This window comes from Nomascus leucogenys, chromosome 20, assembly GCF_006542625.1.
Source record: "Nomascus leucogenys isolate Asia chromosome 20, Asia_NLE_v1, whole genome shotgun sequence".
Taxonomy (NCBI): domain Eukaryota; kingdom Metazoa; phylum Chordata; class Mammalia; order Primates; family Hylobatidae; genus Nomascus; species Nomascus leucogenys.
This window is the reverse complement of record NC_044400.1, coordinates 3,158,455-3,184,770: the sequence shown is the minus strand read 5'-3', so window position 1 is coordinate 3,184,770 and position 26,316 is coordinate 3,158,455. Positions and strand designations below refer to the sequence as shown.

General features: G+C 42.8%; 1 protein-coding gene across 1 annotated transcript in view; it reads left to right on the top strand.

Annotated features, from left to right (window-relative positions):
- KIF5C (kinesin family member 5C) overlaps positions 1–26,316 on the top strand; it is a 153,135-nt gene that overhangs the window by 81,597 nt on the left and 45,222 nt on the right. The window contains exons 11-14 of the mRNA XM_003278698.4: positions 6,441–6,589; positions 17,739–17,914; positions 23,338–23,406; positions 25,737–25,943. Coding sequence (XP_003278746.3) covers positions 6,441–6,589; positions 17,739–17,914; positions 23,338–23,406; positions 25,737–25,943 — 601 coding nt within the window. The remainder of the gene's footprint in view (positions 1–6,440; positions 6,590–17,738; positions 17,915–23,337; positions 23,407–25,736; positions 25,944–26,316) is intronic.

Below are 26,316 nucleotides of genomic sequence, written 5' to 3'. Positions count from 1 at the left end.
CAGCCCCCATAGTCACGTGAGTCAATTTCTTAAGTAAATAAAAGAGTGAGGTATATCATATATATGTATGTATGTATATATAATAGGAGTTTATATATACAATAGGATATATAATATGTTATCTATATTTATCCATCATCTGTCTTTATCTTTCTCCTATTGGTTCTGTTTCTCTGGAGAGCTCTGATAGTGAAGAATGCTATACTCTCTATCCTCTCCTGCTCCTACAGTGGGAGAATCTCCATTTCTCTCTCTCACACACCATTCACAGTGAAGAATCACACATAACAGATTTATTCTGTGTGCTGAAGGTGTGAGGTTGTCTAGAGCTCCTTTTTCCAATGCCAGCACTATCCTGAACACCTGGTGAGAAAAGGAGGATGCGGAAACAAAAGGTATGAAGGTACCAAGAACAAATATCTTTGTGGTTATTCCAGGGAAGCCAAAGCAATTAGAAGAAACGCCAATGGTAGGCACTCTTCATGTCATTTAGAACTGACTGTGGCCAGGAAATACGAGTATAGGAAACCACTGGGAAAGCAGGTGGGGATGAGACTCATCAGAATGCAGTGGTTCTAGGTCTTCTCCCCGTTCAGGGAGGGCTTTGTTCAAGTGCCAGCTTATGAGGGTGCCTTCAGTGTCATCACGTATGGGTGTTTAACCTCGCTGATGGAGATGGGTAGCGTCAGCAGTCTTGGAAGCTGGCCATGTGCTTCTGAACATGTAAACTGCAAATTCAGTGATGGAAGGATTGAGTGGTGCTGGGAAGAAAATAACAGAATGCTTGACAATGGGCAGGTAGTTTCCTCTTTCCATTCTTTAGTAGAATATATCTAAGAGAATCTTTTCTGACCTAACTGTCTCTGTAGCAGTATCTAGATGGAAGATGTACTGTGGCCTCTGATCTTTGTCCACTGGGCTTGGTCTGCCTTTCCTAAGGGTGGTTAACATTCATTAGCTTTGAGGTCTTTAAAAAATTTGGTCCTAGTTCCCTCCCTGTGGGGAGAAGAGATTTTATACCTGGGGCACGCCTAGATCATATATCATTAAAGTGGTGCTTGACTTGATGAAGCAAGCCAAAACAAGGAAAAGATGCAAAACAGATACCCTGATAATGGCATCCTCACAATTTGACTCAGTTTTAAAAGCAGGTCTTGCTGTTAGGGTATAAATTTAGGACTGAATTAAAGTTCTTTCCCAGAGTAGCCTTTGGTTAGGATTTTGCTCAGTGCCTGCTGCGGTTATAACTTGTGGAATAGACATCGATATCTGTATACACATTGAGGGCTCTGATTGAAAACCCTGAGAGTTTTTAGAAATGAAGAACCCACTTTTGTATTTCTTTGTGAATGATCAGGCCACTTTGGATTAATCAAATAGTATCACAGTCAGTTGCACCTTTAAAGAGGATGAGTGAGCAGTCAGTAAGTGGCTAGAATAAGGCTTCTATGGGTCATTGACTTGTTTCTCTATATCAAAGAGATAATGTCCCAGAACTATAAGGCTGGTTGGTATCACAATTGCTGTATAGCTTCTGCTAGACAAAATCACAAAACCTGCCTTAAGAGCACTTCTTAATTTCTGCTGTCTTCTTGATTTTGTGTCTCCCTGTAAGCTACCTGAAATTCTTCTGGAAACAAGGCTGAACAATAAATGCACACATGTGGGCCTGTGCTCAAGCTCCGGATCATGTCCACTGGCAGCTCACGCCCTAGATCCAAACCACGACAAGACAGCAGAGCACTGTAACCGCATTGATGGCAACTAGCTAAATATTAACAAAGGAGGAAACTAATTTTTTTTTCTTTTTTTCCTCCGAAATCAGTTAAAGCTAATTAAGGGAAAGTGAATTTTGAATGTCCAAATAGAAAGAAGCTAGTGATCATTAGACTCCTTCATCCTCTAAATTTGCCAAAGTTAATGGTAAAAAGAAAAAGAAATTGTAGATATTCTATATCCTTTTACTGTTAGTCTCTTGGGAGAATGAGGGACTGAGACCCTCTTTGTTTCACTCTGCAAGATTGTTTTTTAACATCCTAGATAGGAGAATATTTGTCCTAGTAAAAAAACAAAAACAAAAACAAAAACCTCTGGGCACAAAAATTCCGTCTCTCTCTTAGTGACTCTAGTTTATTCTGCATCTGGAAATTCTTGTATCTGACTTGATTTCTTTCTGCATCAGTTTATTTTTCTTAGCTCAATTTTTATTGAATATAATATAGTAAAATGCATAAACTTAAGTTCATAACTAATTTTTTAAAATAAATATATATATACATGTGACCACCACCCAGGATCTTGGAAGCCTCTCTCTTGGACCCTCTCAGTCAACACCGAACTCTCAAGGGTAATTGTCACCCTAACTTCCATCAACATAGATTGTTATTGCCTGTCTTTGAACTATATGAAAATGAAATCACCCAGTACTGTTTTGTATCTGGCTTCTTTGATGCAGTGTTTTATCTGTGAACTTCATCTACATTGTTAGGTGTAGTAGTAGTTCATTTTTCACAGTTATATAGTATTCTATGGTATGAATATGGCTTATATGTATCCATTCTATTGTTGATGGATATTTGGATTATTTTCATGTTGGGGTGATTATAAATAAAGTTACTATGACATTGGTTGTCATGCCTTTGGGTGAATATATGTCCTTATTTCTGTTAGGTGGGAGCAGGTCATAAGGTGTGAAATATTGTACCTTAGTAGATACTACTAAGGATTTTTCCAAAATAACAGTAATAATTCACACTCTCTCCAGTAGCAGTTGACTGTTATAGTCATTGCTCATTCTCAGCAACAGTTGGCATTATCAGTTTTAAATTTTTTAGCCATTCTATTGGGTGTGTTAAGGTATCTCATTGTAGTTTTAATTTGCATTCTCTGAGGGCTAATGATGTTAAACACCTTCCCAGGAGATGTTTTATTGGCACTTCTTTTATAAAGTGCCTGTTCCAAGTCTTTGCCCAGTTTTTTCTTATTGATTTAAAGGAGTTATTTTGGGTAAGTCCTTTGTCAAGTGTATGTATTTTATATATCTTCTCCCACCTTGTAACTTGCCTTTTAACTGTCTTAATGGTGGCTTCTAATGAAGACAAATTTTTAATTTTAATGAAGTCAAATTTATTTTTTCTATTATGTTCTATTTAAGAAATCTTTGGCCAGGCATGGTGGCTCATGCCTGCAATCCCAGCACTTTGGGAGGCTGAAGTGGGCGGATCACCAGAGGTCAGGAGTTTGAGACCAGTCTGGCCAACATGGCGAAACCCCGTCTCTACTAAAAATACAAAAAAAATTAGCCAGGCGTGGTGGCGGGCGCCTGTAGTCCCAGCTACTCGGGAGGCTGAGGCAGGAGAATCGCTTGAACCCAGGAGGCGGAGGTTGCAGTGAGCCGAGATTGTGCCACTGCACTCCAGCCTGGGCAACACAGTGAGACTCTGACTCAAAAAACAAAAACAAAAACAAAAACTTTGCCTACCCCAAGGTCTTGAAGATACTGTCTTATATTTTCTGTAGAAGCTTTAATGTTTTACTTTTCACATTTATGTCTGGGATCTCTCTGGAACAGAATTTTTTACATGGTATTGGGGGTGGGGGATAAAGTTCCACTTCCCCTCAGTACCATGTATTGAAAGGACTGCCCCTTCCACTCTTCTCTATGGACACTTTCATCATAAGTCAGATGACTGTCATCTGAGTGCCTGTTTCTGGACAATTTATTCTGTTTTTATTCCAACGCTTCTGACAATTTGATCAGTTTTAGTTTATAAGAAAGTGATGATATTCAGTCCTCTAACTTTGATCTTCAGAACTGTCCTTGCTGTTCTTGTTTGTTTTTTTTTTCATTTCTATTATAAATTTCAGAATCAGCTTGCCAATTTCTATACACATACACAAACCCCTTAGGGTTTTTTGGGGGGAAGGTGGGGATTACTTTAATTTTCTAGAACAATTTTAGGAGAATTAACATCTTTCTCTCTCAGTGTAAGCTGATTTTTTCATATTCTACCTTTAGTGGATATGAAGGTCCCGCTTGCCCCATTTGGGCTGAATGAAGTCTCGGGCTCCAGTGTGAGACACGGATTCCCACTGTTACTTGAGTTCCAAATGGAAATTGGGTTGCACATCTTTAGCTACTCCTCTGGATCTTTTCTGTACCATCTCTGCCCTGCTCTGTGACTTAGGAGGGTGACCGGTTTGGGCTCATGCAATGGGCTCCTTTTCCTCTGGCTTCCAGTTACGTTAAACCAGTGAGGAAGGAACCCAGGCAGGCGATCAGAAGGAGAGAAGAGCGTGAGGTCCAGGTATTTATTTCCTGGCTTCCTCCCTGCCAGATCATTTGGGTTGGCTGTGTCCCTACCAATGGCTGTTACAATTCATACCTACCAGGCAATCTTTTCCTTCTAGCCTTCTCTCTCTGGCTTCCCTTCAGCTTAAGGGTAGTAATGGCTCCCCAATCCCTAATGTGGGTACCACATTAACCCTTGTTATTTCCCCACACCTTTCCAAACCTTTGTTACGCACTCTTCAAATCATGCAATTTGAGCAGGTTGTCTGTTTCCTGCCAGGACCCTGATTACTACAGAAGTGGGGATTTCCTAGGCAATTGTTAAAAGTACTTTGAGAATGAGGACCAGTTACGCCAATGGTGATAACCTTGCTGAGTCTGCTCATAACATGTGCCTCTGGCTAAACCTGCCTGAGTATAGCATAGAGGCTTTAGCTTTCTCTTTCTGGTATCATGTGAAGTTATCAAGGGACTCTTTATGATTTACAAAGTAAGATTAGTAGCCTTGAAGTGTGCCCTCAAGTGTCCATAAGCATTTTAGCCATGAGTTATTTTTCACTTTTTGCCTTACTAAGTTGATAATGGATGCTTGTGATGTTTGTGCTTGCGTCTGAGAAACATCCACAGTACCGCCTGAGGATGTCAGGAGAGTTGAGAGTGTCAAACAGGACCAGACTTTAAAGTAGTAATAAAATTGCTGTTATTTGAAAAATTAGATTCGAAGCATTTCTAGGGATCGCAGCCTCAAGCTACAGTGAACAAGAGAGAGTTATTCTAATTCTTAAATGGAGTCTTAGATTGAAGTTGTTAAACTCCTCTTTTGACAGTTGGGTTATTTAGTTGTCTGCTTTAGCAATGAATTTTTGGAATGACATCTGTAGTGCTGGTGAGGACTGCTGAATTTCTCGCACTGAAATAGAAATCAGGATGTCATTTGCTGACAACGGTAATTAACCCGAATCACAAATCAGATTGTGCTGGCAAATATGATGGTGTAAGAACTGTTGGACATTCAAAATGAAAAAGTCAATAGCAAATAAAACAGGATATCACATATTTTTTAATGAAGCTTTACCTTCTTAAAAGTAAGCCGAAGTGGAGTTTCCTTTTTAATTGGACAAGGCCACTTAGGTGTTCGTTTCTGTGCATGCCGAGGTGAGTCATGGCTTTTGTTTTTGGAATCACCTGGTGCAGCTACTGATTTGCTCTCCACAGTTGCCCCTTTCGGTTACTCTCCAGGTACATCCCTGTGGCGTCTCAATCCCCCAGGCCATGTGCCCCAGAGATCGCGTCATCTCCTATACTGGAAGTGGCAAAATGGTGGCCATTAGGCATGTTTATTTGTCCCACACATTATTTTTATAAATAGTTTAAAACTGGGAGACACAAATGAAAGAAAAAACAATTTCTCATTTTTCTTGGAAAATGGGATGATCTGAATACTGTGGGGCCTCCTCACCGCATGGTGATGATGGGCTGTGATGGGGGCGTATGCTCAGCAGGGAGCCATGGTGTCATCTGGCCAGCCTTACTCAGCTGTGGGACCCACCTGACCTATGAGGCATGTGTTGATGTGTTAAATACATCAGGGGTGGTTCTGGGTACCACAGGTGAGGAAGAGAAATAACTGATTCTATTATTTCTGTCTGTGTATCATTGGTATAAGAAACTGCAAGCTCCAAGAGGACAGAGACCTCGTCCATCTGTCTTGGTGTACCCCAAATTCATAAATGTTAATTGAACTGAAAAGAACCTCAACTTAGGCAGGTAAATCTGGTGATGGTATGCAGGGGGCTTAAAGGAGGGTATGAACATTTGAAAAAGGCTATAACCATAAGGATGGCTGAGAACACAGACTAAGATAGAGGCAGAGGGAAGAGAGAAAGAGGAAACCCTGAGACAATTCAAATAAACGTTCATTAGATTTAGAGACCGGTGGGATGTGAAGGAGAAAAGGAAAGGAAGAGCTTGAAGCCTCAAGGGGTAGTGGTGCCATTAGTCCAGTTAGGCGGATGGTTGGTGAAAGCCACAGGATCCCTTCTGCTTCCCTATTTCCCGTCTTTTGGCGTGAGGAATCTCGGGCTTAATCATATTGATTTAGCTAATGCTAATAATTAGCTGAATTGTCCCCTTATGTTTTTAATCCCAGAGCTAAGACCATCAAGAATACAGTCTCTGTGAACCTAGAACTGACAGCAGAAGAATGGAAGAAGAAATACGAAAAAGAGAAAGAGAAAAACAAGACTTTGAAGAATGTTATCCAGCATCTGGAGATGGAGCTAAACAGGTGGAGGAATGGTAAGGAAAAGTAAAGAGGAAGAGTGAGGCATGAGTGTGTGCTTTTTTTTATTTTTATTTTTTTTTGAGACAGAGTCTCGCTCTGTCACTCAGGCCGGCTCACTGCAACCTCTGCCTCCAGGGTTCAAGCCATTCTCCTGCCTCAGCCTCCCGAGCAGCTGGGATTACAGGCATGTACCACCACACCCGGCTAATTTTTGTAATTTTTGTTTTTTTTAGTAGAGATGAGGTTTTACCATGTTAGCGAGGCTGGTCTTGAACTCCTGACCTCAAGTGATTCACCCACCTCAGCCTCCCAAAGTGCTGGGATTATAGATGTGAGCCACCGTGCCTGGCCATGTGTGTGCTTTCTTTTTCTTGTGACTGTTGGCGTCCTGGGAGACACTTGGGAAAGTCGGGGCAATGGTGCAGCTTGATTCCTCCTGGCAACAACCTGTATGAACAAGCAGATGTTTTCTTAGTCCCTAACACAGGCACCAACCCCATCCCATCACTTGGCTAGCATGCATTGTTACTGTGGACCAGTGATTATCTGCAAGGCTGCCTTAATCTGCTTCCAATGAGATGCCCTCTATCTAACATTGTAATAACTCGCTGGTACCCCTATTTGTAGGTTAGAGGAAAGTGCCTGAGACTTAGCGGCTCAGACTGCTTTTGACTTAAATGAAAAATGTCATTCTCTCCTATGTGAGTTTTATCACTGGTTTGGGGTTAAAAGTCTACCTCTGGCAAATACTTACATTTTTTGGTTGAACTCATCTTCATGCCAGAAATATAGGGCTCTCAAAGGAGCCCTGTGCTAAAATGGAGTCTTAAAGGCTTGGTTCGTGACTCGTTTTCCTTCTTCCCCAAAACATTCTCTTTGGTTTGTTCTACTGGGAGAAAATATCTCAGAGAGCTGACATGCAGTGGGTGGGTGGGTTGTGGGTGAGGTGTTAAGAGGGGTTTCCAGATCTAAGTGCAGACAGATTATTTTAGTGATTTTAGCATTGTGACGTAGGTTAGAAGGTAGAAGGCTTTTTTTTTTCTCTTTTTAACTAAAATAAGGCAGGTTGGTGTGTGTGTAGGGGAATGGCGGATAGTTGGAAGTTGTTCTTCAGGTCCTCTGCTGCTGTGTTCAGTATTTGAGGTGCTGCAGCAGTACCTCAGCTTTGGGTATGGGTAGGAGCCCGGGGGCTGTTGTGCAGGATCGGGAGGTAACGCTGACTGTTTGTAACTGCAGCAGATTGTCTTGTGATTACATGTTTGCCACTGCTTTTTGCTAGTAAGGGTGGGGTGTCAATGAGCTATTGTTTAATAGAAAAACCATTACGTGGCAAACAAGAATTCAAGACAGGTTTCAAAAATGACCTAGTAGCCTAAATAACATGATTCTTTTATTTTTGAAAGATTTTCTAGCAGCACACATGTTTGGAACGCTGCTGGAATAATTGAATAATTCAGCACCTGAGGCTGGTGGATGATTCTTTGCAATTTGGCAGGAATGGGAGAGTCAGGAGCAGTAGTTGGCAAGGTGGGGAGTGGCCATATGAAGTTTTATTTCGGGAATCCTCCAGGTCAGTTCTCTGCTGGGTGACCAGGACATTCAGTAAAGCCTTTTGGTAAAGGATTGGGGGTGCTGGCTTTAGAAACATTACAGGATGGGCAATAAACCTTTTTTCCCCCATCCTTTTGCATCTCTTGCCAAACTTTAACCTTGCAGTTCTCCATCCCTTATCAAATGCCATCCTCTGGGATCTGCCCATTGCCCTGTTTGCCTGACTCACTGTCATGCCTAGCATCTTTTGGGCACTCAGTCCTGTTTTTGGCCTCTTTACTTGGACATCATTTTAACTGTCACTCTTTGAACACCTTGCAAATCTCCTTAGAAATGTACTGTTTTCTCCCAGCTCTTTGGGAGGCCGAGGTGGGCAGATCACCTGAGGTCGGGAGTTCGAGACCCGCCTGGCCAACATGGAGAAACCCTGTCTCTACTAAAAATACAAAATTAGCCAGGCGTGGTGGCGCATTTTGTAATCCCAGCTACTCAGTAGGCTGAGGCAGGAGAATCGCTTGAACCCCAGAGGCAGAGGTTGTGGTGAGCCGAGAACCCACCATTGTACTCCAGCCTGGGCAAAAAGAGCAAAACTCCATCTCAAAAAAAAAAAAAAAAAAAAAACAAAAAAAAAAACGAAAGAAAGAAATGTGCTGTTTTCTGTGCCCTCTTGGGTGAGATTCTACGTGAGCCCTTAAGTTACATAATTTGGGAAAAATAATGTATGATGATATACTCTGGCACAGAGTAGACCTCCAATAAATGTATGGGAAGCAAACACATGCTTAACGCAGGTGCTGGAGATTAAAGGGTGGGCAGTCAGATGTGGTCTCTGCCCTCAGGACGGTCTGAGCGGGGAGGAAGGTAAATGCCAGTCCTCACCAATAAATGTATGATGGTAGTCCACGCTGCATACCAAGAAGGGAAAGCACAGGTGCCAAGAATTACACAACAGGGGGCCCTGACCTTGACTGAGAAGCCAGTGAAGGGTTCTTTGAATATGCAATATAGAGATTAGTATCTGCGAGAAGCAGCAGTTAGCCGGGCAAAATAGGGGGCACGAGGTGAGGTGGGGGCTCCGAGAATGGAGGACATAGGCCAGCAGGGAGCACCGGCCTGCGATGGGCTCGAGGGATAGGCGGGGCTCTCCCGTGTTCAGGATTTTGATCAAGGGTGTTAAGCTGCAGGTCATACCTTCGCATTTTTGAAGATCCATCAGCTGTATTGGAGAGTGGACTGTAGGTTGGAGAGGAGGGCTGGGAGCTGGGGTGGTCTTCCAGGGATGAGATGATGGTATTGAAGTGAGAGGGCAGTAGGAAGGGAGAGAAATGGATGAACCTGAGAGATATTTAGGAGGAGAAATTAGCTGGGTGTGGTGAGGAGCTGGCTATGGGAGAGGGAGGTTTCAATGACAACTGTGAGTTTTCTGGCTTGCCGAGTTGGATGGAGGGTGAGACCATTCCCTAAGACTGGGGATGCTGGAGGAGAACCAGGGGTGAGGGAGGAGGGAGTTTAGGGTCCCGGTGGAACATCCAGGGGAACATTATTCAGATAAGAAATTAGGTCCGAGGGTCTGGAGCTCAGAGGATCTGCTTGAGTTGGAGTCATCAATCTTTCGGTAGTAACTGAAGGCATAGGTAGGTGTGAGGGCCCTTTGGACTACAAAGAAGAGAAGACAGAGAGAGTCTGAGAGGCCCCCATGCAACCCCATTGCCACGTCACCACTGGTTGTGATGGGAGAAGGGAATTGGAGGGATTCCGCAGAGCTCTCCTTTCCTCCCCAGCTAACATTTGTATTTAAAGGTGATTTTTCTGGGGGCAAAGTTCTTACATGTAGAGAACTAACTTTAGTGGTGTAAGTTTCAAGCAAGAAGGAGAGTAGTGAGGGGCAGTGAGGAGGCGGGGAGAGGTCCTTTCTCCCATGGAGGGGGCAGAGCTACCTCAAACAGTAACTCTGCATCTCATGCTGTGTGCCAGTGGACGTTACAGGGACAGGAGACCAGGCCAGGCTTTTTACTACATTCTGAGGCTGGGCATTTAATCCTCAAGTAGCCCTTGTGACCATGAATGACAGGCCCGAAAACGTCCCCAAGTGGATCAGTCTCTGGTAAAGCTGCGATCTGAACTGAGTGGGCCTGACTCTAAAGTTCCTTCTCTTTCTATTGTCTGCACAGCCTGCTCATCAAGCTAGCAGAATGATTTGTGTGCAGGGCCAGTTAGATGAGTGTAATAGATATCACGCCAAAAAAAGGGGCACTGGAAGCCCTTCCATGGTGTCCCCACGTGTCAGTTCTAATTCTTCAGAGCAGAAGATAATGAGGGCATGGCTGGTGTGTGTAAACCTGAGAGCTGAGCTTTTGAGATGTGGACTGAAAAGCAGCAGTGCCCTTCACTAAAACCCGAGTGGCAGGATATTGCCAACTTTCCTTTGAAACTTGAGACGCACATTGGTTCTAAACTTATAGAAGGTGGCTACTTAGTTCCCCTCAACATTTCCTGGGTATTGATATTTCCACGTTGCGGTCTCAACAAGTTAAAGAGGCCGTGTCAATTGTGCACAGTCTCCTGGGGAAAAGATTTCTTTCTTTGCATGGTATTTATAATTTAAGAGTTTGGCTGCTATACTTCAGCTGCTGGAGAGCAAGGAAGGAGTATGTGTAGCAAAGTGTGTGTGTGTGTGTGTGCGTGTGTGTGTGTGCGCATGCTTGTGCTTTTTCCTACTTGCTATTACATAGAATGAAGTAGCAATACAAAGGAGTAGGAAATCAACTACAGATCAGGTGCAGGCAGATAATGGAGATAAGTGAAAAGAGGTAAGTTTGATCCAGTTGGCAGTGATGGGACTGTGCCACAGGACAGGGCATGCCCTGCCTTAAATCATTCGAAATTGGTGAAATACTGCACTATTACTTGCCTAGAGGTTGCTCTCGCCCTCCCCCACACCTCCACCTGTACCAATTTTCAACCCTTTGTAGCTTGATGCATGCTATAGATTGAATGTTTTGTGTCTACCCAAATTCATATGTTGAAATCTTAATCCCTAAGGTGGTGATAGTAGGAGGTGGGGCCTTTGGGAGGTGATTGGGTTCTGAGGATGGACTCTCATGAATGGGATTAGTGTCCTGTGAGTTCTGAGAGAGCTTCCTTCCCTCTGGTCTCCACTATGTAAGACTATAATGAGATGCCATCTGCAAACCCCGAAGAAGGCCCTCACCAGGAGGGCCCAACCATGCTGGCACTCTGATCTTGGACTTCTAGCCTCCAGAACTGTGAGTAATAAATTCTTTATAAGCCACCCAGTCTATGGTACTTTCTTATAGCAGCTCCAGCTAAGACAGGGGCCACTTCAGAATGCAGGCCTAGCAGTTTTCTCCTCTGGGCACTGTTGAACCTTGATTCTCAGAAGAAGGCTTGTGGCTCGTATCACATACACTACACTAAGCTTTAATTCCTTTCTGACATTGCCATGGAGGCAGGATAACTCCAGGCATGCGCATGTGGCTAAGGAGAGCCACCCACTGGCCTGGTTCTGTTCCCCAGGATGCTAGTTAGGATCCTTGGATTGCAAGCGACAGGAATTGACACTGCCTGGCTAAAGCAAAAAGAGAATGCGTTAGAAGGATACGAGTGACTCACAGCCTCCAAAGCAGAGGCAACAGGCTCCGACAAATGTAGGCTGGGGCTGCTTCAGGGATACAGGCAGCAGAGACAGGCAGGTCTCTTAAGTGGCCACAGCTGGAATTAATGCTTTTTCCCGTCTGTATGTGGTTATGTTGGAGAAGCAGAGACCCAGGATAGAAGTGGGAATACTGTGCTTGCTGGTGTGCCTTGGCTGGGGAAGGGCAGGGCACTTTGATAAATTGTCTGATGAAGACTGAATGCAGTTGAGGGGGCTAATTCCTTAAAAGGAAGTTGAGGTGCTATTTTATAAGAATGGGTGTCGAGTGGCTGAAAAGCAACAAATGTTCACCATAATCTACTAGTGACATCTTGTGGGCCGATATCGATGGCTGGTCTTTCTTCGAATATGGAGGCTCTGTTGGCTCTTTAGCCTCACGGAGATTTGTTCAGCCTGCTTGCTTAAGGAACAGATAGATGGAGTGGGGCAGTTGCCAGAAAATGGAATTTTTTTTAAAGCTCTATTGCTTTGTTGCTCATATGTGCGGAAAAGACTCAAACAATCCTATATATGGAGATAGAGTTAGATAGTTGGATTCAGAGTGAATTACAGCTCCAGCTCATGCTAACCTCCTCCCAATCCATCAGGAAAACTCTTGACAGCAGGAGGATGGGGAGGGAGGGGTGAAGTCTGGGTGCATGGCTTCCTGTTGCTGCCAGGTCAGTCTTCACACGTGCTGTCTTCTGATACTTCGAATTTTGCACTTGAAAAATAATTTTTTACAGGGATTTAAGTCAGAAAAAGGAGAACCTGAAAATCCAGGTGTCAGAACAGGGAAATGACCTGACAGACTGGTATATCTGCAAGTTCTCTTCTCTTGAATAATTGCCTATAAGATTAAAAAACAGTGGATATAGATTTACCTTATCTGCTGAAGTCATGCAAAGAAATGATTTCATCACAGGCTGAGAAAGTGTGGAAAAACTGGCAGTCTCTAACGCAGATTTGTTCATCCAGTTCAAAACCTGCGAGGCCAGCAGGTATGGTTCAGTAACTAGCTAAATCTGTAGCCTCTAGTCTGATTTGGGGCTTTGTGGAACTTTGGGACCGCCACAATTGGAACACAATTTGCTCTTTTAGCATCAAATCTTCGAAGATGCTGGCCGCCTTCTCAGATCCATGATTATAATGGACTCAGAAATTAGCATTTCATTGGAGCGATCTAATTTATTAGGCCCTCTGCTTGCTTTTGAGAACACAACAACCAAACTGTAATAGAAATACCGTCTGTCCACTAAGAGAATGTTGTGGCCTGTTCAGGTGGTCATGAATGTAAGGAGGATGCAGAGTCCCAGGTGACCAGTTTGTTAGAAAGTCACTCTAGAAGGGATTAGAGGATGGTTTAAGCTGCTTACCGTGTTTTTAGGAAAGAGGGTGAAAGATGCTATTTGTATGCAAAATAATCTCATAAAGGAATGATTTTTTTTTTAACATCACATTTATATAGTGACATCTTGTAGCCAGCTGCTCTCACCCATCTGGCAACTTAAAGATTTCCTTTTAGTTTCTTTGATATAGAAATTACCTACCATTAGGTCTGCCACTGGGCCTATTTAATTGGTATTAAAAGAAAGCACCTCGTTTGCCAGATCTGCTGTGGTTTCTGGCGGAAGCTGTGAGTAACCAGCAAATCTCTGCTCCGGAGTTACTGAGAGAATGCAATTACCTTTCTGTGTTCTGAGGCTTTAGGAACTCAACTTATGAAAAGGATAACTAGCTTGTTGCTATTTCATGTGTGAAGTTTTAATGAATTACTGGCAGTCTAATGGTTTTCTTTCTTTAAAAAAAAAGCCCAAAAACCTATTTTAGAAATTTTAATAGCCCTAATGAGAATTTTTGATTAGTGTGTCATTCTCATCTGTTGCCGTTGATGGATTTCTATTTTTTGTAGAAATGTTATTTACGCCCTCTGGGAGTTTTTATTTTATAATTAGAATGCTCTGTAAGCCTTATAGTTATGCTTCAGTGAATGCTCCCATGTAAACACAAGTCTTTTTAGTCCTTAAAGGTAATTACATCTGACAATAGTAAATGCCAGGATGCTTATTTAAAGAAGGGGAAGGTTTCCAGTGTGTGTGTGTGTCGGGGGCGGGGGGCGGGGGGGGAGGCCTTTCAGATGCTTTACGATATTATGAGCTCTTTTCCTATAGACAGCAGGTATAAGCCTCAGGGGCTAAACTAAGAGAAATCTGCTTTTAATGCAAAGAGGGAGACTAAAAATAGATGCTAATCTTCCTTTGGTGGTCCTTTTCTCCTTCTCCCACCATCAGAGTTCAGGGCGTTATTTCTCTAGGGTCTGTTTGCAGCTGTCTCCCTTGTTAGAATCAGTTATTCCGTAATCACCGTGTGGGGGCTTCTCCAGAGACTCGGTCCACTGCTGTGCAGGGAATATTCTCCATTAACGTGGTGAGATTGCCATGGAGACAGATAACCTAGTGTCAGGTCTTGCCTAGTGTTGGGAATTTACAATCCCCAGACGTGTTTGTGAGCTGGACAGTGTAGTTACCAGGACGCTTCTGGAAGTCATTTTCTCGGTCCTTTGAAGGGCAGTGGTGTTGGAAAACCAGCCCTTGGTTCCTCTCTGGGCAGGAGCTGTGCTGCTTTGGTTCCTGCATGTTGCGGCTTTGTTCTTCTCCGTTGAAATGGCTGCTGTAAAAAATAATCCTGACTGCCTGACCTTTAGAATATAAACTGAAAAGAGCTGGTTGTTTAGATGTAGCTTTGTAGGAGACATGTTAATGCTTTGATTGACAGAATTGTTCAAGAGAAACCACAAAGTCTGCTGTAGGTTTCAAATACTGTTTTAATAATAATAAAAATAAACCTGAAAGGGGCTTGCATGGCTATACCATGTTTTATTTTTGGAACTGAGCTCCAGCCACAAAATTATTGTGAAGATCTCAGAAACACAAATCACACAATAAGGAAAAATAGTAATTTATCTGCCAAGCCTACAAAGTTGCAAATTTGTCAGGGAGAGGAGGGGATAAGAGATGGATTTTAAACAATATTGCCTTTTGTGCTTTTTACATATACTATCTTCATTTATCCTTAGAACAACCCTGTGATAAAGGCATTGTTTTTTCCTCTCCTTTACAGAAAGCAAACCAAGAGGTTAAGCAGGAGATGGGCTTGTGATTAATGAGACCTGTTAAAAGGTACAATGTGGCTTTAGCGTCCTGCCATAGCACTGGAGATGAGAGTCCCTTGACTACTTTTACAGTGCCTTGCAGCAGCACTGGCTAGCTTGTTGGATCTCTGCCATCTGGGACAACCCTTCTACTTGGTGATGCTATAATTCCTTAATGGGAGAAGAGGGCAGCTTTAGGGGAAGTCAGGCCTGTGACTTTGGTTAGAACAGGTCACCTGCTGCTACGGTTATAGAAGTCTATCCCCGGCCCCTGCCCACTCAGCTGAATCAAAACACACACTGGGCAGCTCTTTAGCTTACCCTAGCCTCATGATACCATTGCCTCTTTGGCCATTTGAAACCAAAGCACGCAGGGAATATGTCTCTTCCAGATGTTTTTGTATCTTACCTCTTTACTTGGAGTGAGTTGGCCTGTGGATAATATGACCATCTTCTGGTTGGTGTCTGGTCTAGTACAGCTAAGAATTTCATCTTTGTCATGCGTAAGCTGGAAGATTAAATTCATACTGTACTGGCTTGCCCTGTTCCCAAATTTCAGAAGCTAGAGCTCAAAAATTAGAGATACAGTCACAATCCAAGAAGAGGAAGGGTATTTACCAAAGTGTTAGTGGTGAATTTCTCTGGGGGGAAGGAACAGAATTAGAAAGGAGGGATGAAGGAGGACTTTCAAGTTTTAGTTGTATACTCCACATTGCTTGAGTTGTTTGTGAATTATTGTGTGATTAGAAAATCTATCTGTCTGTCTGTCTATCTGTCTATCTATCTATGTATCTATGTATCTATCTATCTCTATCTAATATGTTTAAGAAAAAAAAAAAGAACACAGTACTGCTTTTATAGCCCATGGATTTAGCAGACTGTAGAGAATATAGATCCTTTAATTGGATGAAATCCAGTCTGCACATTAAGGTTGTTGATGGATATTTTAAGCCAGGAATTGGAACTGAATGAAATATTGATTTGGTTCAGTTTCTGTTCAAAGGGTACTCTGATATTCTGGTTTTGTTTCAGGTCAATAATTTTAGAAAAAAGGCTTAAGTATAGCAGTCTTGTTGGAAAAGGAAAAAGGGTTGGCTCAATTTTGTATTCAGCAAAGTAATAGTTTATTCTACGTTTTGCTTCAAGTTGCTGCTTCAAACGGAACTGTGATACAAAAGTGAAAGCATTGGGTGTTAATTTTACTTAACACGGAGGCCCCATGTAGTATTTGGTGGTTATTCAGTGAGATAATAGTCATAAGCAGCAGAACTAAACTATCACACTGTTTTGTTTATATTGAGATAAATGTGTACAGTGTTCAGGTGGGTTCCTTGAAGCATGATATATATTGTTAATGAAGCCACAGATTGAGATCTCAGTTACTCTATTATTTATTTTTATTTATTTATTTATTTATTTACTGAGACAAAGTCTCACTCTTGGCACCCAGGCTGGAGTGCAATGGCGTGATCTCAGCTCACTGCAACCTTCGCCTCTCGGGTTCAAGCGATTCTCGTTCCTCAGCCTCCCAAATAGCTGGGATTACAGGTGTGCACCACCATGCCCCGCTAATTTTTGTACAAATACTAAATTTTGTAATTTTAGTAGAGACAGTATTTCACCATGTTGGCCAGGCTGGTCTCGAATTCCTGGCCTCAAGTTATCTGCCCGTATTGGCCTGAGCCACTGTGCCCTGCCTTCTATCATATATTTTTGAAAAACTCTCTGACTCCAGGCAGTTTTCCTGGGGAATTTTTACAAAATGGATTTTGTGGGCTGGGAACTGGGGTGAGGCTTGGAATACTGCAGACACTCTTACTACTGACTGTAGCAAGATGATTGTGGTGTTGATGGTAAACATTGTGATGGAAAAGTATGTTGGGTTTGGTTTTGCTTTCCAGGAAGATATTTGGGAGACTCAATGGGGCCAGTAGTTTTCTTAGCATCCTTTTTATGCACTTTATGTCTTTGATGTTCTTGTTGGAGATAGCCATTGGCCAGCTTGCAAGCTGTACCTTTTCCATCAATTTGATTGACAAATTTGGCAATTCTTCCTTTGAAGGCCCCAACAAATGCTACTCTGCAAACTGAGAAATTGTAGGTAGGATCTCTGCAAGATAGTCTAGATTGGCTGATTTACTTTCCTAAGACTAGGTGATATCACAGCAGATTATTCTATTTGAACTTTCCAGCAGAGCCAATTAATTCTGGCTTCCTGGGGGAGACAGTGGTATTGAGATGTGAGCTTTTGCAACTCTAGTCTTGGATCCAGGGCTACCCTGTCTTCTGACCTCAGATTCAGAGATTCTTGAATTCAGAGGATCTGAGCCTTACAGTGTTCTATCAAACAATGCCAGTGTGTTTCTTTATTTGGCTGTTTGTATTAATGAAACAGTGACATAATTGATTCATAATTAGGATGCCTTAGAGATCTGTTTCCTTTTTAATCAATCACTAGAGAGGATATGACTCTAGTAAAGCCCCAGAATATTCCTCAACTAAAGCAAAATGAATGTAAAGAATTCAGGCATCTCTGCACATTGGAGTAGCTTGGAACCAGTTTACTTCAGGGAGGCATCTTGAGAGGGAAGGTTTTACATAGTTCTCTTTTTTCGTAGACTAGTTTTGGCCAATTAACTAAGACCTTTCTTGTCAAATAGAAAGAACACAAACTCTAACCACACTACAGCCTTTTATTGTGTCTTCTGTGTATTTTTCACCAGGACTGATTATTTTTGGTACTCTTCCTGGAGGGTTGCATACTCAATTTCTTTAATCCCCAATTCTGCTCGGCTATGTTTTGCAGGAGAAGCTGTGCCTGAGGATGAACAGATCAGTGCTAAGGACCAGAAGAATCTGGAGCCTTGTGATAACACCCCCATCATAGACAATATTGCTCCTGTTGTTGCTGGCATCTCTACAGAGGAGAAAGAGAAGTACGATGAGGAGATCTCCAGTCTCTACAGACAACTGGATGACAAGGTCTGTGGCCAGAGATTCATAGTTCTCATTCTGCTACAAAGATGAAAGATGGCAGGTCCCAGCTCGCTATGGGGCTGATGTAGGGCTACAGCCTGATCTTTGTTTGTGGTTTCCTAATACCTACCCTAGCACTTTGATTGTGCAGATTCAGGGAGCTTGATTCATGTGGAATGGAAATGTTAAAGGGAACTTGACTGAAAAAGCAGTGTGTTGGCCTAGATAGACAGGCAGGTGCTATTTAGAGTCTTGTCTTCTAGAAACTGGACTGGGCTGATTACTGCATGAAAGGTGGGGTGTGTGAGTGTCTGTGATCTTTAAGTCTCCCTTTCTTCTCTGGGCCTATCCTTCACCTCTTGGAAACTCCAGCAGTAGCCTCAGCTAGGGGCAAGGGTTGTGACTCCCAGAATTCAAGCATATACTTTAGTCATGTAACCATAAGGCCCTGGGATGAGAAATCGATAGCAGTGTGGTCTGATGGCTTCACCTAATTGATGAAGCTCTTTTCACGGGTATATTCTTGAATGAAGTAGTTCGAACATGCTGATTGGGGATGTCCAATTTTATGACAAGCTTTTGGGACTCAAATAGTCATGTAAGTGCACAAGTTGGCATAGAGGAAAAGAGGCCTTGGAGAACACTCTGGGAGAATCAATTAAAGGTCGGGCTAGGAATCCCAGAGGCATGAGAATTGAATTGATGTTTTATATGATCTTGGCATGTTGCCCTTGGAATATTCTAAATCCTTTCAGTTCGTTTCATCAGGGTTGCTGATATTTTTAGCCTGATTTAATCTTTTCTATTGTGGTTCAGCTCAGAGTGCTTAGGGACACCTCTGGCTTGTATGAAACAGCTTTGTTATGTTAACCTTGCCATTAATCTGACAGGCCTCTCTCTTTGAGGTAAAGCTCAGAGTCTGGTATAACCTTTGCAAGCTGAATGTGACTGGTCACCTTAAGGAAGCTAGTTCTGCTTGTTTGTGATTCCAAGAGCTTGCACTGTAACCACAGCTTTATTCTGGGGTCATCCTACTCTTCTGAAAACACATGTAATAAAATATTCACACCCACAAGATGGGTTACTTGCCCTTTAGGCTCCGAGCATACCGTTGTCTTCCGTTTCTATCTATGTATTTTATTCAAAACCTCAAATAAAGAGAAAAAAGAGATCAATAGTAAGTTAACAGTGTATGCAATTTCTTGATTTCCCCAAGGAATTGCTATTGTTTAAACAGTAAAGAAGATTAGACCATACGCATTTTTTTTTCTCATTTTAGAACCGATGGGCTCATTTTTAGTAATCGCAGAGAATCCTGGGTGAGAGGGTGAGAAGCTGTTTCTGTGCTCAGTTCTCTATGAATAGACGCCTGCATGGCGGAATCAGGATCATTTACCTTGGCAGCACAAGGAACTTTCACTGATCCAAGAGAGACACTTTAGAGTCTCAAATCAGACATGCGTAATGTAGTGATTAGGACAGAGAGATGAAAATGCCATGTCCAAAGCATTCAGTTGGTAGCTGAAGAGCTGGCTTGAGAGTCTCCGTCTCTTGATGGTCAGCCTAGGCCATTTTGTTATGTCATTTTCCTATAGCATGCGCTTTGAAGATTCTGTAAGGCCCACTGTTCGAGGCTAGTATTTGTGGTCCATCGCATGATGATGCTGAGAGATGTGGGAGAGGACTGAGCCTAGAAGCCTCAGTCTTAGGGGGCACCAGAGCTAATGGTTTGCCCTCAGTGACCCTTCCCATAGAGTGCCTGATTATGTCTTACCAACTGTCATTCTTAGGGGTCCTCCTCTGAAAGGTTCTAGGAGGCACTTCCATGTTTCTGTTGATGTGGGTGGTTTGACGCTTAAAGAATACATGAGGTGGGATATGGCGCCTTCTTAGTCTACTGAAAGGTAGAACAGGAGGTATTTAGGTTTGGGTGAGGCACTAGCCCAGGGTGGTTATGTGACTTACCCAAGTGTATATCACACATAGGTGTCAGAGCTAGGATGAAGTTACATATCTTCTGACTCCCACCCCAGTGCTCATCTCATTTCACCCTCAGCCCTTTAAATGAGGACCTGGTCAACCTCAGTGAGTCTATTTAGGGTGTGGAGGGAGAAAGACCACACGGTTTCCTCCCAGCTGCCCCTTCTGTTCCTCCGTCCTGCCCCGCCAGGGCTCCAAGCACAGGTACTCTCCCGAGGCCGTGCTGTGTGATGGGCAAGCATGCGCTTTGGAGTCAGACCTGTGACAATGACACTGAGACCTGGGCAGACCTGTGACAAGAATGCTGAGTCCTGGGCTGGCACCTGGCCCCGCTGAAGGTGCTTTTTCTCATCTGTATCATGGGGCTCATATCTGTTACTTCAAAAGGTTGTGGTGAGGATTGAAAGTTTCTAGTACATTGCAGGTTCCCAGTAAATATTAGTTTCCTTCTTTCTCCTGGGCTGGGCTGGGCTCTGCTTACTTCCATGTGTGGTGTGGAAGGGGTGGTGCCAAGGGGGCCACCAGCAGAGACACAATGTGAACAAGTTGGCGCTGGCACTCCTTGTCTTTTAGTCTCTGTCCCTCTACAGTGCTGCTCTGCTCTCAGAGATCCTGACATGAACCCAAGCTTAAGTAGAAATGAAAGTTGATTATTTTTATGCAGATTACCATTGCAATAAAAACATTTTTATAATTAAAGGTGACCAGTGACCTGTTGACAACCGAGGTTGACCAGTTTCTCATTTATAAGGGTGTGCATGTTATTTTGTTTTATTTATTTATTTATTTATTTATTTATTTATTTATTTTTTGAGATGGAGTTTCGCTCTGTCACTCAGGCTGGAGTCCAGTGGCGCGACCTTGGTGCACTGCAACCTCCGCCTCCTGGGTTCAAGCAATTCTCCTGCCTCAGCCTCCTGAGTAGCTGGGACTACAGGCGCACACCACCACGCCCAGCTAATTTTTGTATTTTTAGTAGAGATGGGGCTTCACCATGTTGGCCAGGATGGTCTTGATTTCCTGACCTCATGATCCACCCGCCTCGGCCTCCCAAAGTGCTGGGATTTCAGGCCTGAGCCACCACGCCCAGCCTCATGTTATTTTTTTTTAATTTTTGAGATGGGGTCTTGTTCTGTTGCGCAGACTAGAGTGCAGTGGTGAAATCACAACTCACTGCAGCTTCAACCTTCCGGGCTCAAGCCATCCACCTGCCTCAGCCGCCTGTGTAGCTGGTACTACAGGCACATACCACCACACTCAGCTAATTTTTTTTTTTTTGTATGTTTTGTAGAGACGGAGATTTGCCGTGTTGCTCAGGCTGGTCTCAGACTCCTGGGCTCAAGTGATCAAGCTGCCTTGGCCTCCCAAAGTGCTGGGATTATAGGCGTGAGCCACTGTACCTGGCCTTATGTTATTTCATGTATAAGAAAATTCAAGTATAAAATACTTTCTGAAAAGTGCTTTAAAATCTGTTATCCATGGACAAGATCTTTAGAACCTGCATCAGAGTGAGTGTGCTTACGCATGTTCTAAGAGATGCAGTTGAATGTGTAGATATAAGCACACCTTATTATTCTGGAGGTTTTGAAAGACTTTAAAAAAATCACAGTAGATCTCATTAATTCCTTAGATAAGTTGCCTTGATAAAGGGTAAATATAGTTTGGGAAACGTCTCTGATACAAGTGATCCACGTCTTCTATAATATCATCCTTGTTCTTCATCCTTCCCAGGTGGGGCCAGGGGCCCTTGGTTTTTCACTGTTCCTTAAAAATCACTGCATCCCAGCTAGTCGTCTGTTGGGAGGAAGCCTGCATCTTCAGGCTTTGAAATGAGCACAGTGTAAGGACAGAGTTCCTCCATTTCTCTCCTCTCGTGGTTTATATCACTTGTAGTGCTTGTCCATTTGTCCCAGGAGAAGAGATGGTGGCTCTCCGATGGTAAACTCTTTGAATCCTTTATGCTAAGTTGTTTAACATTTAAGTGCTCCGGAACATAAACACAAAATCGTTCTTGGTAACTGACGTGCTAAGTTTATAAAGTAGAAGAGAAAATATATCTACAAAATAGTCTTGTAGTTGTAGAAGTGCCAGTTTTTGGAGGTTTCATTCTGGTATAATTTCCCTAATTCACCTGCCAGAAATATGATTTGTGCAGGAAAATAGAACCATTAAAGAAGCATTGGTATAAAGAGTTCAGTAGAAACAGGATCTCTTTAAGCAGAAAAGTGAAGCCAAATGATATTCTACATAAAGGACAAGGAGATTCAGATCCTGTATGGCTGATTTTAGAATTTTCTTTCTCCACGGAAAGCATTAGTTTGTGACATTAAATTAACCTGATTCAAATGTATGCATAGATACCACCAAACAGGCCGGGGAATATCCCGTGGAATATTGAGGTTCTGTGACCGAGGCCCTTAAGTTTGGGCTGAATTTCACCCCTGGAAAAGGCAAAAGACACAGTACAGGGTGTGTGTTTCTGGGCTGCTGATGCAAACACCTAGGCAGGACCTGGCACGAAGAAGTGCCCCAGGATGCTCAATTGAATCTGACTCTTGTTTGGTGTTTAGACCCTAGAAGCCAGGTTGTCATCTTCACAGGCTATGTTTCAAATTTTATTTGAAGTCGTGAAAATAATGCAGCAAAGACTGTGTTTTTTATGTAGTTAGGCATCATCTGCCTGCTGCTTCGCCTGCACTGGGGGTGGACCGAGTCTAAGGGGAGGTGGGGAGAGGTGGGCAGCGAATACCCTTGCTTTTGTGGCAGCAACACCTAGTGGCAGAAAAAGAGTGAGAAGAGAGAATTTGCCTTTCCCACTTCAGTGACAGCCCAAAAAGTAAGCATGAATGCTTCTGCCCTTCAGCTGCCCTGAGGTTTTTTTTTTTTTTTTTTCAAACTGTTAAGAAAATTAACTTCCAATCGAGAGGGAGGTCTTTCAATGCCAAATCCCCAGTTCATGTTTCTCTGGTCTGAGAGGTTTGAAGTGGAAACGTTGGCTCTCCCTGCCGATCCCGTGGCAGCACTCCTGCTTACTGATGTGTTTGACAAGATTTGGGACAATAACTTACGACAATGCAGCTAGGTAGAAATTCACTCCTTTATTGTTTGAATTAGGAATTTCACTGTTAGCATCTTTGAATTGGGAGGGATATCTCTAACGTCCCTTTCAGTTCCCAAACCCTAGATCTCTGATTTCTCAATGAGCAAGAATTGGGTTGAATGTGCAGGATATTATATTTCCAGAATAGTCAGCTGTTTCATCTGCTGAGAAAGGTGGGTGAAGAGGTATTTTAACTGAATGAGATCTCGGAACCTGTTTTCTGTGCAGCAACACCACACTATTCCTTCCTTCTTATCAGCAAGCTTATGGTAGCTGCCTGCCACTGGGAGACTGGGATATCAAAAATGACATAACTAACCAAAAAAACAAACATGATGTTTGTTTTCAGGATGATGAAATTAACCAGCAGAGCCAGCTGGCTGAAAAGCTGAAGCAACAGATGTTGGATCAGGATGAGGTAAAGAATGCAATATATTTTTTTTTTCCACAAAGTTCTTCTATTACTCTTTGTTGTTGATGTTTGTTCCAGGAATTTAATTGGCAAAGAAGCTTTTCATAATCACAGAATCATGTGGAAATTTCTTGGTAGATTTCCCTTCACTGCCTCTTACAAGCTGATTATCACTGAATTTAGAAAATAAATGTCTGACTTTCAAAACGCTTGATATTTTGAGATTGAGTAGCCAGTGGCTACACTTCGTTCTGGAAGGGCAGAGACCTTTAGTTGGGTGATCAAACAAGGATGATCCTTTTTTATTTTTATTTTTTTGAGACAGGGTCTCTCTGTTGTCCAGGCTCGAATGCAGTGGTTGCAATTATGGCTCACTGCAACCTCCAGGGCTCAAGTGATCTTCCCGCCTAAGACTCTCAAGTAGCTAAGACTACAAGAATGTGCCACCATACCTAGCTAATTTTTTAATATTTTGAGACAGAGTTTCTCTATGTTGCTCAGGGTGACCTTGAACTCCTGGCCTCTAGCATGCCTCCTGCCTTGGCTCCCAAAGCACTGGGATTACAAGTGTGAGCCACCGCACCTGGTCTTGGGCAAGGCTGATTCTGCTTCCTAATACCCAGCAATACTGTGACCTGTTGTTTGAGTCCTACTTCAGTTTTGCAATCAGCTTGCTCAGATCTTTGATATACACCATGTTCTCCTGCTGTCCTGTAGTGATACACAAACAAAAACAAAACTAGAAGGTAGAGGAGGGGAAGGCAAAGAGAATGGGGCCCGAGTACTGCATCAGCATGTATTCCATACACTAAAAAGGAGGCAAATTGTTTTCAGTCTCCCCAAAGGCATTCAGTTCTTCAGTAAGTGTTTTTATTACATTGTGTGTTGCCAAGTATTTTACAAACAAGAACCTAAGCAAAGGATAGCCAGCCAACTTATCAATCATGCACAATTAATAATTCCCTTGCTGAGGACCATTTAAATGTTGTTCTCTTTTGTGCTTGAAGTTGCTTTCTGCTTCGTTGCTGAAATGCTATGGATTGGATCCCACTGTGCAATGACAGCAGGTGCCTGGGTTCCTGTCCTCAGTCCCAGGCCTCTGTAGGCATAAAGGACTCTGTAACCATTTCCTTCCTCTTTGTTCCCTTTCATCTCTTTAGGACAATGATTACCTCCCCTGCCCAAACACTTCCCTTGGTAGGGAGATAAGCTACACTTTTGTAATCAAGTGTACCATATTTCATTGATCTCTCTCTCTTAGCTGTAGTCAAGGCCTTCCATTTGCTTGAGTTTCCTGCCCTCTACCTCCCATTCTACTCCAGTTTCCCCCACATTGGCACAGCTGCCTGGGATAAACTCTCCTTCTTGTTACTGTTGAAACTCCTTAGCGTTTTTCTTTTTCTATACTATCGAGGCAGTATCTGTTCAATATAGGAAAATCAATGTAGGAACAAAGATAATGGGAGCGTCAGCAAGCCCAGACATTCACTTTTAACTAATGATACGTTTGGGGTACATCCTTCTATATCTTCAGGATGGATGTTAAAAAAAGGTGACTGATCGCTGTCGTATACTGTTTTAGTTGATTGTGAAGTCAACCAGTTTACAATGTGAAATCCTGATAACATTTAAAAACTATGTAAGTGGATTCCTTGTCATTTCCTTAGAAACGACTCTCAGATCCTTTGCTTATTTATTTATTTATTATTTAGACGAAGTCTTGCTCTGCTGCCCAGGCTTGAGTGCAGTGGCATGATCTCTGCTCACTACAACCTCTGCCTCCCAGGTTCAAGCAATTCTCCTGCCTCAGCTTCCCAAGTAGCTGGGATTATAGGTGTGCACCACCACACCTAGCTATTTTTTTTGTATTTTTAGTAGAGATGGGGTTTTGCCATGTTGGCCAGGCTGTTGAACTCCTGACCTCAGGTGATCCACCTGCCTCGGCCTCTCAAAGTGCTGAGATTACAGGCATGAGTCACTGCACCTGGCCCCATCCTTTGCTTAAAATATGGAATAGCTATAAAATGCAGTGATTTTTGATGTGTAATTCATTCTTTGAGTTAAGGGTATACAGCTTTAAACTAACAACAACAACAACAACAAAAATACAAAACAAAACACATGCACACAAAACAGATTTTTGCAATAAGAACGTATCTGTCTTTTTGTTTTATTTTTTTATCGTCTGGACCATACAGTGGGGTTTCCCATCATCCTGAACTTTTCCAACTTGTTTTCTTATATCTGGTTTTTAAATTACTTACTTTTGGATACAGCATAGAACATAAACATTTGAACATTAGATTCACAAGCTCCATGCCATCTCATTTCCCCAGCTTTTAGCTTCCACAAGAAGAGACTATGAGAAGATACAGGAGGAGCTGACACGTCTCCAGATTGAAAATGAGGCAGCCAAAGATGAGGTGAAAGAAGTTCTCCAGGCCCTGGAGGAGCTGGCTGTCAATTACGACCAGAAATCACAGGAAGTGGAGGATAAGACCCGGGCCAATGAGCAGCTGACAGACGAGCTGGCCCAGAAAACGGTTGGAGCATTTGTGTCTAGGGGGTGGGACTTCCTTGGCTGCCGTTCCTGTACTCTATATTGATATTCATTGACAGACATGGTATAAGGAGGCAGTGGCTGATTAGTTATTCAGTGTTAGATGCATTCCCTGAGGTCCCTCCAACAATTGAAATACTTCATGCAAGTGACTTTTGTTCACTCATCCTGGAACTGCATATCATGACTGTTTTATATCCAGAGAATTGATAACATTAGTGGGGATGCTTTGTGGGAATAGTCAAAAGAGTGCACTTTGGAGCCAGAAAAGTCTTAGTTACAAGTCTGACATCATAACTCTTAGACCTTAGCTGTTCTAAGACAGTTAAGCTTTGTGAGTATTCATTCCCTTCTCT